This window comes from Epinephelus moara, chromosome 16, assembly GCF_006386435.1.
Source record: "Epinephelus moara isolate mb chromosome 16, YSFRI_EMoa_1.0, whole genome shotgun sequence".
NCBI classification, from domain to species: Eukaryota; Metazoa; Chordata; class Actinopteri; order Perciformes; family Serranidae; genus Epinephelus; species Epinephelus moara.
Window position 1 is genome coordinate 24,479,714 of NC_065521.1, and position 13,928 is coordinate 24,493,641.

At 42.0% G+C, this 13,928-nt stretch overlaps 2 protein-coding genes across 10 annotated transcripts in view; one reads left to right on the plus strand and one right to left on the minus strand.

The window, feature by feature from the left end:
• Positions 1 to 8,922, plus strand: part of scn8aa (sodium channel, voltage gated, type VIII, alpha subunit a) — a 62,274-nt gene extending 53,352 nt beyond the window's left edge. For all 9 annotated transcript variants that reach the window (XM_050064053.1, XM_050064058.1, XM_050064057.1 and 6 more), the window contains 6 exons: positions 696 to 980; positions 1,326 to 1,379; positions 1,867 to 2,004; positions 2,105 to 2,209; positions 2,340 to 2,610; positions 3,516 to 8,922. In XM_050064053.1, coding sequence (XP_049920010.1) covers positions 696 to 980; positions 1,326 to 1,379; positions 1,867 to 2,004; positions 2,105 to 2,209; positions 2,340 to 2,610; positions 3,516 to 4,675 — 2,013 coding nt within the window. In that variant the 3' untranslated portion in view covers positions 4,676 to 8,922. The remainder of the gene's footprint in view (positions 1 to 695; positions 981 to 1,325; positions 1,380 to 1,866; positions 2,005 to 2,104; positions 2,210 to 2,339; positions 2,611 to 3,515) is intronic.
• Positions 8,923 to 11,377: 2,455 nt separating this feature from the next.
• LOC126403084 (glucagon-1-like) lies at positions 11,378 to 13,065 on the minus strand. Its single transcript, XM_050065512.1, has 4 exons — positions 12,842 to 13,065; positions 12,644 to 12,740; positions 12,064 to 12,216; positions 11,378 to 11,855 (listed from the first exon to the last, which is right to left on the minus strand). The coding sequence occupies exons 1-4, from the start codon at positions 12,897 to 12,899 to the stop codon at positions 11,816 to 11,818; spliced, it is 348 nt and encodes a 115-aa protein (XP_049921469.1). The 5' UTR covers positions 12,900 to 13,065; the 3' UTR covers positions 11,378 to 11,815.
• Positions 13,066 to 13,928: the final 863 nt, after the last annotated feature.

Genomic DNA, 13,928 nt, shown 5'->3' on the forward strand with positions numbered 1-13,928 from the left:
AAATAATCTCAAAAGGAATCTAGTTATAAGCTTGCAAATAGTGACCCTGAAAGATCCCCAGTCTTTGAAAAATCTTGTAGTGTGTGACTAAAAACTCACCCTTTAGTCTTTAAAACGCATTTTCAAAGTCTTTTAAAGTTTTCTAATGAATGGTAGGCAGTTGTAGCAAACACTATTTGTTGTGTTTTATCTTAAAATCACAAAATGTCCCAAAATTATCATGTTTTACATAAAGAAGTTTATGAATTGTACATTTTACATCATAATCATAATAATTATCATAATTTCTATAGAGTGTGTGTGTGTGTGTGTGTGTATGTGTGTGTGCGTGTGCACGCGCTTGAGCATCCCTTAAGCACTTCTTGCCGCATGCTTCAACAGATCAAAGAGCATCTCAGAGTCACATCAGTGCTGCTCTAATTAGAAAGGGACCAATACAGCTCCCCTTTCCATTAATTCCCTGCACTTCGTACGTACATCACAGCGGTGAGCTGTGCTTATTTTCGACTACATTAACTCATAATAGGATTGAACTGCTGCTCTTAATGCCACCTGTAACAAAGGGTTTAACAGCTCTTTTTAAAGTACTCAGTGTAATGCCATAACAGTATGTTGTGTCTTGTCAGAGGGGTTGAAAGAGCTGTGTTTGTTTCCTGGTCCTCATGTCATATCCTGTCTTCCCTGGTCTGGTCTAGGTGGTAGTCAACGCCTTGGTGGGTGCCATCCCTTCCATTATGAATGTGTTGCTGGTTTGCCTCATCTTTTGGCTGATTTTCAGTATCATGGGGGTCAACTTGTTTGCGGGCAAGTACTACTACTGTTTCAATGAGACATCAGAGGAATACTTTTCTGTCGACGTGGTCAACAACAAGACCCAGTGTGAGGCCCTCATGAAACAAAACTATACCGAGGTCAGGTGGAAGAACGTCAAGATCAACTTTGACAATGTGGGCGCTGGCTACCTGGCCCTGCTGCAAGTGGTGAGAGTGTCGCTCCTCTTCTCCTCACTCCATTTCTAATTTCATGCTAACTTGGTTTTCTCATTTTCCTATGCACTTCTCTGTTGTTGTTTTCTTTATGTGCGCCACCTGAGGGCCTGTTGTTGCTTCAAACTCCATTTGCTCTCACAGTACTCTGAGACAGTTCTGTTCTTATTCATTGCTTATATTCGGTGTTTCTCCACACCCTTTCCTTCATCTACTTGTTTCTTTCCATGCACAAGCTGTACCACAGGACATGCATCAGTTTCGGTTTGAGTTTCTTTGATTTTAATTTACAATTTTTGGTTTCTACAAATGTATTTAGTCATGTCTCTCTTTTGAAAGGCCACATTCAAAGGTTGGATGGACATTATGTACGCGGCTGTGGATTCCAGAGAGGTATATTCATTGCTTCCTCAATTAATATTTTGATGTTGTATACCAGACTGTTTACAAGCAGGTCTTAAAGGGAAAGTTTGATAAAGGTGGAAATTTGCTTATTCACTTTCTTGTTCAGAGTTAGATGAGAAAATTGTATGCACGTATGAAGCTACTGTCTGCAGCCAGCTGACTTAAAGGTCCAATGTGTAGGATTTAAGTGGACCATATGGCAGAAACTAATATACCAACTATGTTTTGTGTATAATCCCCTGAAAATAGGAATCAGCATGTTTTCCTTACCTTAGAATGAGCTGTTTTTCCCTGTTTCCAGTCTTTGTTCTAAGTTAAGTTTGCTGGCTGCTGGCAGTAGCTTCAGTAATTTCATTTAACTTAAGAAAGTAAATAACCATATTTACAGAAATGTCATATTGTATTTTTTTTTTTTTTTGATTGTGTTAAAATGTTAAAATACAACACTACCTTTAATATTGTACCTCCCTCCAAGGTGGAAGACCAGCCCAACTATGAAGTCAACATCTACATGTACATCTACTTTGTCGTTTTCATCATATTTGGCTCCTTCTTCACCCTCAACCTCTTCATTGGTGTGATTATTGACAACTTCAACCAGCAGAAGAAAAAGATAAGACCCGTTCTGTCTCCTTATCCCTATTATGCTTTAGGAGTTTCTATTTTAAAGTTTCAGAATGGGATTATAACCAAGTCTGTGTTTGTCCCTTTACTTTGGAGGTCAGGATATATTCATGACAGAGGAACAGAAAAAGTACTACAATGCCATGAAAAAACTGGGGTCTAAAAAGCCACAAAAACCTATTCCTCGACCACAGGTATGTTTTTTCTTTTCTGGGTTCCCACATTGGAAGTGTTCAGATTTTTCAACACATGATGCTTTGGGTTGAAACCTCAGTAAACTTCATCCCTCTCTGTGTCTCTCTCTCTCTCTCTCTCTACTCGCAGAACAAGGTCCAGGGCATGGTGTTTGACTTTGTGACGCAGCAAGTCTTCGACATTTCCATCATGATTCTCATCTGCCTCAACATGGTCACCATGATGGTGGAAACAGACGATCAGTCAGATGAAACGGAGAACGTCCTCTACTGGGTCAACTTCATCTTTATTGTAGTCTTCACCACAGAGTTCTTGCTGAAGCTCTTTGCCCTTCGCCACTATTACTTCACCAATGGCTGGAATATCTTCGACGTGGTGGTGGTCATTCTATCTATTGTCGGTGAGTGAAGGAGGTGGAAGACACAGAACGATGAGGGAGTAGCTTGATGATAACAAGGCCCTATCCCAATACATCCCTTTCCCCTACCACCTATGCCTTACGCCTTCATTTTGCATGTTCACATCTAGGGGTAGGGTGTCCCGATTCTTGTTGGGATAGAGGAGCAGGGTGAAGTGTAGGACCTACATTGCCCTTGTGATCCTTTTGTTTATAGCCACCATAAAAAAAGCTAGTATGCTGATGACTCAGTAGCTAACCAGCTAATTAGCTAACGTTACATTGTTATTGTTGATGTGTGCATGATAGTCCCACATTTTTTCATATTTCCATGTCCCCCCCTCCGTTGATGGCATATGATACCCGGAATTTAACTAAAGACTAGCAGTGAAGTTGCTGCACTTGTTACCACTCCTCTAATTGGTATCACTGCAGAGCGGCTGGTTAGGAGCACGGGTTGCTAACGCCTACAGAGCAATGCTAGTGGCCTGATAATGAAACAGTATTATTTTTTCTTTGATGACTTGTTTGATTGATTGATAGCTTGAGACTTAAGTTCTGAACGAATCATGAGCATCCTGACAGCTGCTGAAGGATGCCTGTAGCCCATGCTATAGAAATCTCCATTGCAGAAGACAGCATATTCGCAATGTCCGGCAACACTGGTCGCATCTGTTTACTTAAACGCCAGCATACCGATAATGTATCAGGGTCTTGAAGGGTTGTCCCATGTCATAGGGGAAGTTTTCAACCACTGCCCGTTTTAACTCTGTCCCGAGGGGCAAGGTGGCACTTGAAAACAAGGGGTAGTGGTAAAAATACGAAATGGGATTAGGTTAAGTCTGTTGTATTCTAATGTTATTCTCTTCCTTTGTTTTTCTTTTCCTTTTTCCTGTCCTTTCTCTCAGGTATGTTCCTGGCTGACCTCATTGAGAAGTACTTTGTATCACCGACCCTGTTCAGGGTGATCAGGTTGGCTCGAATTGGCCGTATCCTCCGTCTGATTAAAGGAGCTAAGGGTATCCGGACACTACTCTTTGCTCTGATGATGTCACTGCCAGCCCTGTTCAACATTGGCCTACTGCTCTTTCTGGTTATGTTCATCTTTTCCATCTTCGGCATGTCTAACTTTGGCTACGTAAAACATGGAGCGGGAATTGACGACTTGTACAATTTTGAGACCTTTGGCAACAGCATGATCATTTTGTTCATGATCACCACGTCGGCTGGATGGGACGGCCTGCTCCTGCCGATCCTCAACTACCCACCAGACTGCGATCCCAATTTGGAGAACCCTGGTACATCTGTGAAGGGCGACTGTGGTAACCCCTCAGTGGGAATCTTCTTTTTCGTCATGTATATCATCATTTCTTTCCTGATTGTGGTCAACATGTACATTGCCATTATCCTGGAGAATTTCAGCGTGGCCACAGAGGAAAGTGCTGATCCACTCAGTGAGGATGACTTTGAGACCTTCTATGAGATCTGGGAGAAGTTTGACCCCACTGCCTCTCAGTTCATCACTTTTGCCAAGCTGTCTGACTTTGCCGACGCCCTGGAGCACCCACTTCGTGTGCCAAAGCCCAACACTATAGAACTAATTGCCATGGACATGCCCATGGTGAGTGGTGATCGCATTCACTGCCTGGACATCCTGTTTGCCTTCACAAAGCGAGTGCTTGGTGATAGTGGTGAGTTGGACATGCTGAGGCAACAGATGGAGGAGCGCTTTGTGGCAGCCAACCCCTCCAAGGTGTCCTATGAACCCATCACCACCACTCTTCGCCGCAAACAGGAGGATGTCTCCGCCAGAACTATCCAGAACGCCTACCGCAGCCACCTCATCCGGCGCGGCATCATCTTCAAGCGTCACATTTTCACTAACGACAAGCTTGAGAATGGCGGGACCAACCAAGAGAAGAAGGAGAGCACACCATCCACAGCCTCTCTCCCATCGTACGACAGTGTGACCAAACCTGACAAGGAGAAGCAGGACGAAAACAAGGAGGAGTGGGCGAGGAAAGAGAAGGACAAAAACCAAAAAGATGAGTGGGAATCCAAGTGTTAAGGTTCAGTGACTCTCAAATTCCAGTAAAACACAGTGAGATGAGACTCTGAGCCCAAACCCAACAAATGTAGAAAAAGTGATCATTTGCAAGTAAGAAAAAAAAAACAACAAAAAAATACAAAAAAATGTTTACAGACTCAATACTACTGAGGCAATGTGGTTTCTTATGTCGTCAAAGACAGCTGAACCAAACACAATCAGTTTACCACGGAACTTTGCTGCATAGTGACCAAGTTCATAGAAATGAGGAATGAGGAACAAATACAAAATGACTTACAGTGTGCTGGCCAATGACACACATTTCTTTGGGGACCAACTGCCAAGGCACAGAAATCTCTGCAAGATGATCGAAGAATTGCAAAATCCCTGCCACCACCTGAGTGTGGACCCAGCCAACTGCCGCAGCGAGGCTCCAATGCTACGGGACTGGATCATACAGATCCTGCTAGAACTGTATTAGCAGTCTAAAGGAGAGTCTGTAACACAGCGTTTACCATCTTTATCAAGAAGAAAACAATAATCAACCAAGCAAGTTTAGCGAGGACAGAAACCCTAGCGAGGGAGGGGGAAACCCAGAAGCGTAGACAAAGAATTTTTTGTTTGTTTGTGCTGAGTATACTTGCATCTTTACATTATTTGAGCAGCAAAAAAGATAACATTTAGCCCATGTCACTGGTCTTTTCATCTCCTCTTTGTTATACTGACATTGAAAAAGACATTTTCTACATGGGCTTTCACACTGACTGGGTAGGGGTCATTAGTCATTGTTTTGACTTGGGCTGAAGGAGACTTGCTCAGGCCGAGTTCCAGATAAATAATAATTATTGTGCTTGTTCAATGCATAGAAATGACTTGCATGAAGGCATGTTTTGATCAGGAATCATGCATGAGTAATCATAGTCCACAAGACACTAATTCTCAGACCACTGCAGTGGCTTGACTGTAGTTTGAGGCTGTCCACTGGAAAAATTACGAGTACTATAACCGGAAAATGGAGATTTTTGGATAATGATATATAGGATATTTGGGGAATGATAGTTGTCTGATCCTGACCTTCACTAGTTTTGCTCTTTGACAGATCTTTTAATTCAGCCCTTCATTAAAATTTCAGGTGAATAAAGGATGTAAGCACTCAGAGGCGAAGTCTCAGTCGGATCAGCCAACAACACACTAGAAAATAGTTTGTTTTTTTTGCTGCTCTGAATGTTAGTAGTATAGACAGAGTGTGGAGTGTGTGAGTGTTCGGAAGCAGAATATCCTCACGATGAGGATGCACAGATTTGGAGGGCCATGTCCTGGACCAAATCTGGGGCTTACATCTCTTTGTTTACTTACATCCATCATACAGTCACTTACCTGTGGTCCCTGTTACGGCAATGAGAGCAGGTGATGTTTCACGCCAAGGAATCCATAAGTGGCACCAGTAAGGGTCTGGTGTACCCAAGTGTCAATAGGTATCCCCTCTAATGCTGTAGTTCCAGGAGAAGGGACGAAAATATGGTTTCATTTTTTTGATATTCTTTTTGTTGTTTTGTTTTGGGCTAGTGGAAAAACTGAAAACCACGTTTAGTTACATACATTAGACAGTACTCTTAACTGAGTCGTTCATTTCAAGTTCCTCTTTTGTACTCCGTCGGACCCGCATCAGAATTTCCCAGTGAGTGATGTCTTAGGTAGTGCTTTTCGGACAATTTGAGTTGCCAGCTTTAGAAAAAAAAAAAAAGCCTTGAAGTCTATCTCTGATGTCCTTGTGATGCAATCATTCTCAGAAAAGGATTTGATCAGTGAGAGTGACACTGACCATCTGACACAGCCGAGTTAGCAGAGAGAATTGTCACAAGGACATGCCTTGTCGTGCCTAGCATGTATGGAAGGTGGATGGCCATGAAGGGCTTTGTGGTTTGGACTGTAGAATCAAATGGATTTTGTCTGATGTTTCAGGGAGGTGGCTGGGTGATCAATAACACAAAACGTGGACCAATAATAAAAAGGTAGAGCCCCTCCCTTCAGGGTTTTAGACTGACTGCCATGAATACAAGAGAGTAATGGAAGTGCGGAAGAAAAGAAAAGTGCTTTGGTCTGAGTCAGAGTGCTGAAAGTCCCATGTTTGTCAGTGTATCATTGTGCTTTTGTGGGACCTCTTAAACACTGTGTGGTGTTGGACCCGGGCTCGCACCATCTTTTCACATACTTGCAGGCTTTCAAGTACTATCACCCGCTTCAAAAATAATTAGCCAGAGATGGAGGTAGTAATGCAAACACTTGTCGAGATTAAACATCAGCAGGCCTCACATCGACGCAGCTATGTTGTATAATAAGCTTTGTGGGTGTTTTTCATAAAAATAAAATAAAAAAACCTGAGGCTTTGTCAAGTGGTAGACAAGACACAACTGCCTCCTTAGGTGTTCCTGCCATTTCTTTTTCTACACAGGAGTGATGGTCCTATTTATAAGTGGATGACTGGACAAAAATCTGGCATCCTTCGTCGCACCACTAATGCCATTTTGGTGTGTTTAACACTGCCTGTACCAGAACCCCCTGTCTGTAACAAATAACTGAGGTCTGTTTACAATATGAGGTCTCCGAATCAGTTTGGCTGCTGCACACTGAAACCAAATACATTCCCAATGAAAACCACAGTCGGAGTGAGTATGCCATCCAATTTACCCATGTTCATCTTGGATGTAATGTTTTAGAATGATACATTCACACTTGAAGAAAAAAAAGAAAAAAAAAAACATGCAAAAAAAGTCAAAAAAGAAAACACAAAAACATATATATGTACAGTGCAGGCTATGATGTAAATGGCACAATCGCTGAAAAAGAACGAACTTTTTGAGAGAAACTATAAATATTGTACTATATTCTTTTATTTTATCGGCATGCTTTGTTGTGTTTTTTGTAAATACGGAATTTTAAAAATGTTACTACTAATAATCAAAAAATGAATAATAACAATAATATAGAATGGCTTCCAGCTATGCCCTTTGTCACATTTGTTACCTTTTGGATTTTTTGAGACACTTTTCACTTTGTTGACGGAAATTGAATGAAATATAGATATTATATAATACAAAAGATATATACATGTATACATATATGTCTATATGTATATACATAAAACAGAAGAACACTGTTTGTCACATTTGATTTATGTGCAACACGTTCAGTGGATGTCTAAAACTGGTTGTTTCCAGCACCCTTCTATGTTGGGGAATAGCTCATGTGCGATTTTACTGGAGCTGCTTGCCATGGATTGTAGCCTGATCATGATGAAAGGATAATGTTACCAGCACATTTCTCACTTACTGTCATATCTCTCACCCTCACTGAGTATACAGGACACACCCACAGTCACGGACACAAAACACACACACGCACACACACAGTTGACTCCTCACTGCCCACCAACTTTACCAGTGATCTCTCCCTGGAGGACGTCAGCTGGTGTGACTGACTGCCTCATACACCCTGAGACGGTTCCTACCCCCAGGGCCTCCCCCCCCATACCCACACATCAGTGCCATTACAGCTCAACATGCATACAATCATGTACTTGCTTCTCATCCTCACATTTCTTTTGTTGAATGGTTTGTTTCTAGTGTTCCACTCAATGGCATGTGCCTTTTTTCTGCTTTTTCTGCGAATTTGGATGTCGATTCCACACTGAAAAGAAAAACAAAAACAAAGAAAAAAACAAAGAAAAAACGAACAAAAAAAAGAACATATTTCCAAACTGTGGTGGGTGTAGGTTTGGGGGTGAGCACAACATTAATCAGGGATGTCGAGTCAGAAATACTGCCGGAGGATCATCCAGACACCCCACTTCATCTTAATATTCAACAGTGTGTGATGTTAACAGAAAAACAGCTAACTCAAAAAATGTCCTGTTCTTAGTGCTATGTGTGTCACCCACTTGGCTTGTGAAAAAGCAGCTTGCCTTCTATATTTCTGTTTTATTTCTTCAATGTTTCTGTTTCCATCTGAAATTTATTTTTGTATCAATATTTGATTATAGGACTCATTCTTTTTTAGCATGGTTTATTATGGGCGTTTTTTCTTTTTGCTGAAAAATTAAAAAGTGCTTTTCAAACTGTTGTTATCATTTGACACCGTGATAAAAAGAGGATATACAGTACAATATGATGGTGTGTTGCACAACCACTTGGACTCTTGGTAAGAATATATGAAAGATTGTCTTCATTTGAGCACGAACCTTTTTATTACCAATAAAGCAGCCTTCCAGTTACGACTCGTGTGTTGGGTTTCTTTCCTCCTCTACTTTCCCTCAGGCTTATTTCATATTCTCAGTGTGCACTTTAAGTAGCGGTCACCATTTTGTGATTATTATTTTACTTTTGTGGGTGCAACTGGATCACAAAACATCCTGTGAAATGGAGCTGAGTGGCGCTGTGGTAACAGGGTCGTGAAAGGCAGCCTTTCAAATGTAATGGACTTATTGAATTTGTTAAGAGCCCCGTGTTAACATCCCCCTCACAGGCAGAAGATGGACTACAGCCCCGTTATTATGCAGTCCATCTGTGCTGTGATGCTCTTGTTTGCGGTCCACCATAAAGTAAATAGCCCAAAGGTATGATATTACAGTCATCGCCCTCGTAACCTCACAACCTCATGAGAACAGGGCTGAAATAGCCATGTTGGGGGATATTGATCTGTGTGTGTACTTCTCATGGGAAGTCAGAAACCTTTTTTGGGGGGGAGAGTAGGTGGAATTGTATGTAAATGATGCATGGAGTTGTCCTCAGACACTGAATAGATGGAAAATTCTCCATGGACTACCCTCCCTCACATTACAAAATGTTGTCTCCCTGGCTCCTCTCCCTCCCTCTTCTATTTTAGACTCTCCCTACTCCCCCACCCTTCCTCCATCTCCCTGGATTTTTGCATGATATTTTAATGTCTCTCTCTGTTATCCATCACATGTAGGCAATGGGAACCTGCTCCTTTCATTGCCATGCTCCAGGATGGCAGTGTGAGAGTGCAGTGAGGTGGAGAGGAGGGAGAGTCAGGAAGGGGAGGCGGGGGGAGGTAAGGAAAAGAGAAGAGGAAGGGAGGTGGTGGAGCACTGCAGTGCAGATAAATTAATGCAGCAGTCGAGGCTGAGTCAGCAGCACACTCCCAGTTTGGCCCAGTGCCTCCATCACTTTGTGCCCATGCACGGCTGCCTAGGAGACCGGCTCCCACGCTCGGGAAAAAAAATCACACCAAATATAAGGACATTTCATCCCCAAATTAGGCTCGTTAACGACATGTTAAGCGCCGACTGCAGACGGGTGTTGGTGCGCGCGGTGCGGAGGAGTTGTCCCCGGTGCTGGAGGTGGGAGCGGGACCCGCGAGCATCCTCTGCCCGGCTTTGAGGCTCCATGGGTGGGGTCGGATGGAGAGATGACAGCGCCATAAACCAAGCCATAAAATGTGTGTTTAGTGTGCGGAGGAGCTCGACCTAATTCTTAGACAGCCACACCTACACTCCCCTCTCCTCTTCCTCCTCCTCCTCCTCCTCTGCTCGCTTTCCTCTCACCCCCTCTCCCTCCCTCTGAAGCATGTTGCCACATAGCATGTGGTTTCTCTGTGGGCAGACCTGAACGTGGCTAAATATAACGATTAAACGTGCCACAGTATTCCCTTTGCCATGGGTAGCTTTTTAAGGAGAGGCTCTGGCCTTTTATACACATGATAGTGACAATGAATTTTATTATAATCCTTTAATTACTAATGAGAACCTTACATCACTTAGAAGGACTCTTCATCCATTGCAACACAATGCTGGGATTACATTGTTCATTTCTCTCACTCCCTTCCTCTGTTCCATTTTGCTGCAGTCCTGCTGGTAAATGTCAGACATGCACTACGTGCGAATAGCCAGCAGTAAAAGGGGGTTTTCCTACTATCTGATCCCATTTCAACCCTTGACTGAGATCAGAGGGCTGTGTTCTGTGCTCTGCTGGTGTTCCCTCCCTTCCTCCTCTCCTCCCCTCCCTCCCCTCTTCTCCCCCTCCTCCCCAGGTCTCCCTTTCTCCCTGGAGAGTCAGACTAAGGAGGGAGGATGGAGCCCAAAGAGGGAGCTCTCCATCATGGCTGTGGCCAGAAGCCAAGAGCCCCCACCACAGCTGCACCCTCATCCAACTCACATTTCTCAATGAGAAAGGAGGCAGACACATAACTAACCCCCCACCGATCCATTCCCAACATACACACACATACATAAAAATCTACACCACCATCACCAGCAGCAGCAGCAGTGATAGCCTACAGTTTCTCTCCACCTACCTAAAATCTACCAGCCCCTCCTTTCCCTTAAATGTTACCTCCATTACTGTATTTTCTGCCTGTCTCATTGCATAACCTTATTGTGCAACGATGTAAATTTGTGTGAACAAAGTGCATGCTATATACAGTCTGCTCTGCAAAAGGAAACAAAACAGATGCCTTCACACCCACACACTGCCGATTTCCCAAATCAGCCTGTGCTGAGCATGAGATGTTTGGCTGCCTGATTTTTCTGATTTGCTGAACAACAGCACCCACCTCTGGTCAGCCCCGTGTATGTATGAAGCATGCCCTTTTTAAATGCATATCACTAAATACTGCCTCATTTATTCATTTGCATTGAAAAGCATCAGTCTGCAGTGTCAATACAAAACATTGCTGCTTTTATTCTAAAATCTTACATCATTTGAAAATAGTGTGCATCACAACATCAAGGCATACAGTTAAAATCACAATACATTCAGAAAGAGACCCTAAATTGATTGTCTCAAGTTATTTCTTTTCATCGTGCATCTTAGTTTATTCATACTACAACAAAAATCAAAATAAGAGGCAAAAAACAATAATTAAAGCTTGCATCCTCTGTCACATGCTATCTAAACATGACTACGTTTAAATTAACAGTAAGCCTGTGGACGGACATTTGAAAAATAACAAGTAAAATAAGATAAGAAATTCAACATCTTTATTTTTCTTCACTTTGTGCAAAATGTACCTTTCATTTCAAAATAAACTGAATACATAAACTGATCAATATTTCCTATGTCGCTGCAGATGCTTCATTTTCTTTTATGGTGCTGGATGATGGAAAGCAGCATCAAACAAACATTACATGTAATCTGGGTTGTTTCAAACTTGTGCTGCAAGGTGGAGCAGGTCTTCATGACACCTGCAAGTCAAATATAATGAATTTAAGTAAAACAAAAACCAACATACATCCAATCTGAAATACTGGCACCATGTGTGAATCATTTTTACTTGGATCCAAATTTACACAGATATGTTCACTGATAAAAGAGTAAATATTTGAGTAATATGACTTCTTAATAAACTTTGTTTGACACATAAAATGGTTCAAATGTTGCTTTCCGCCTTACCTTTCTCGTTTGGTGCTGGCCAGCCAATCCACAAAATCTTTAGCCTTAATCTTATCTAAATAGTGGGTGAAGTCGCTGCTGAACGTCCCATCTGAATGCCTTTTGAGGTTCCGGATGATGTTTTGTCCTTTTTCCATCTGATATGAATGCCATCTAAGAAAAGTGGTGTTGAATAGGCAAAGTTTTTGAATTTACAGTCAATTTCATTGCTAAGCATCATGTTGCATATTTCATATATTTCACAACAGACATGGATTATCTATGACACCAGTATATTAGCTTTTCCTTTTTTTCAGTTAAAATGGCTACAATGAATTTAGAAACTTAATGAAGCTGAAATGTTAAAGTGCAGGGTTGTAAATTAGCAACAGCCACCAGCCAAATGCTGGTAAAATATGCAAGTGGCTGCTAGATTTGCTTCACTCCCCCACCAAAAATCAATGATAATTTATTGGGTGTCGGGTAGACTTTGGAATCCAGTGGCAGGTGGACAAAAAAGTTAATTTCCAGCTCTAAAATGTGCTGAGAAATGTCTAAACATGCAGTGATCCAATTATGCAAAAAGAGACTGAATACACACCTTACTGGTGTGGTTTTATCCACAACCATCGCTTTAGTGCTCGGACAGAGAAACAGGACTAACATACACCACACGTGCAGGCTCATCCTCAGGTCGCCTAGTCAACACAACCAAGAGCACAAACACACTGTTTATCTACATTAAATAAGAAAACATCACAAAGCTTAAGTTGTGTTAAGTCTGAACGGACAAACTCACCTGTGGATACTTTGACACTTGTCCACTGGAGTGCTGTACTTGCTTGTCTGGAGCACATGTAGTGTTGTATTGATGTAGCCACAGAAAAGCCCCTCTACACTTTGACACAACACATTGAAGATACACTGGGAGTGCAAGTATTGATATCTCTGTCATTTTATAAAGACAGCAGGTGTACCAGTGTGACACCTACTGTAGGTCACCTCCCACAGAAGGTGACCCTTTTCCTCATTAGGGTGGTCGGGATCACAGCTTATCTGAGCTAGGATGACATGTGACATGTGTTCTCCACAGAGTCCAAAGGTTAGAGCCTAGTCGCACTTATTCAGAGAGTAGCAGGTGTGAGGACATGTTGATCGGACGTCTGACGTCAAGGAAATGACTAATAAAGTGCATTGTTCATTCATTTATTATTTGAAATCTAGGTCTTTGGGTGTATTCAGCTGCAGTGTCAAGAACTCCACACTAAAAATTTGATGGAAATTTGAGAAAAAAAGGGTAGAATTTTGTCTTTACAAAACACTCTTTACAAACCTCTAATAAAAGTATAAAAATCAGACAGTGATGGACATCTATCTCAAGAAGCTTAAACACTTCAGTCATCTTATGTATTACAAACTACAGTGTACAGTTGCTGTATTGATTAAATCCAACAATTTTACTTATTAAATTATTATGTAGTCTTTTCATCATCGTATACTCTGTTGCAAAGGACAACAAATGAAGCTACTAATAAGGTATTTAAGCCCAGAAAAGGGTTTAAGGTAGAGGCCATGATGGTGACTGAATCCACCAGTGTAGACAGACACTCATCTACATCTTGTCCCATTAGTGCCCTTTTATCATGTACTTCAGTGATACTCAACTTGCGGCCTGCAAGCCAAATCCGGCTCCTGGTAGGGGGGTGGGTGGCCCCCCAACCATTTTCTAATTTACAATGAAAATAGACTGATTTACACTGGGACTTTTTTGTACTTTTACTTTAAATAAGGTGCCAGAGTGCATCAAAAAAGTGCAGAAGAAGACCCCTGGAAAAGTTCTGAGCTAAGCCCCGAGTGTCCTCAAATCCTAGAAATGCCCCTATGTA

Coding starts and splice junctions, on each gene's coding strand:
- LOC126403084 (XM_050065512.1), bottom strand. CDS start 12,899: ATGTGCTCCAGACAAGCAAGTACAGCACTCCAGTGGACAAGTGTCAAA. Junction 12,217..12,643: donor GATAAAACCACACCAGTAAG/GTGTGTATTCAG, acceptor CACTTTTCTTAG/ATGGCATTCATATCAGATGG. Junction 11,856..12,063: donor GCCAGCACCAAACGAGAAAG/GTAAGGCGGAAA, acceptor TTTGACTTGCAG/GTGTCATGAAGACCTGCTCC.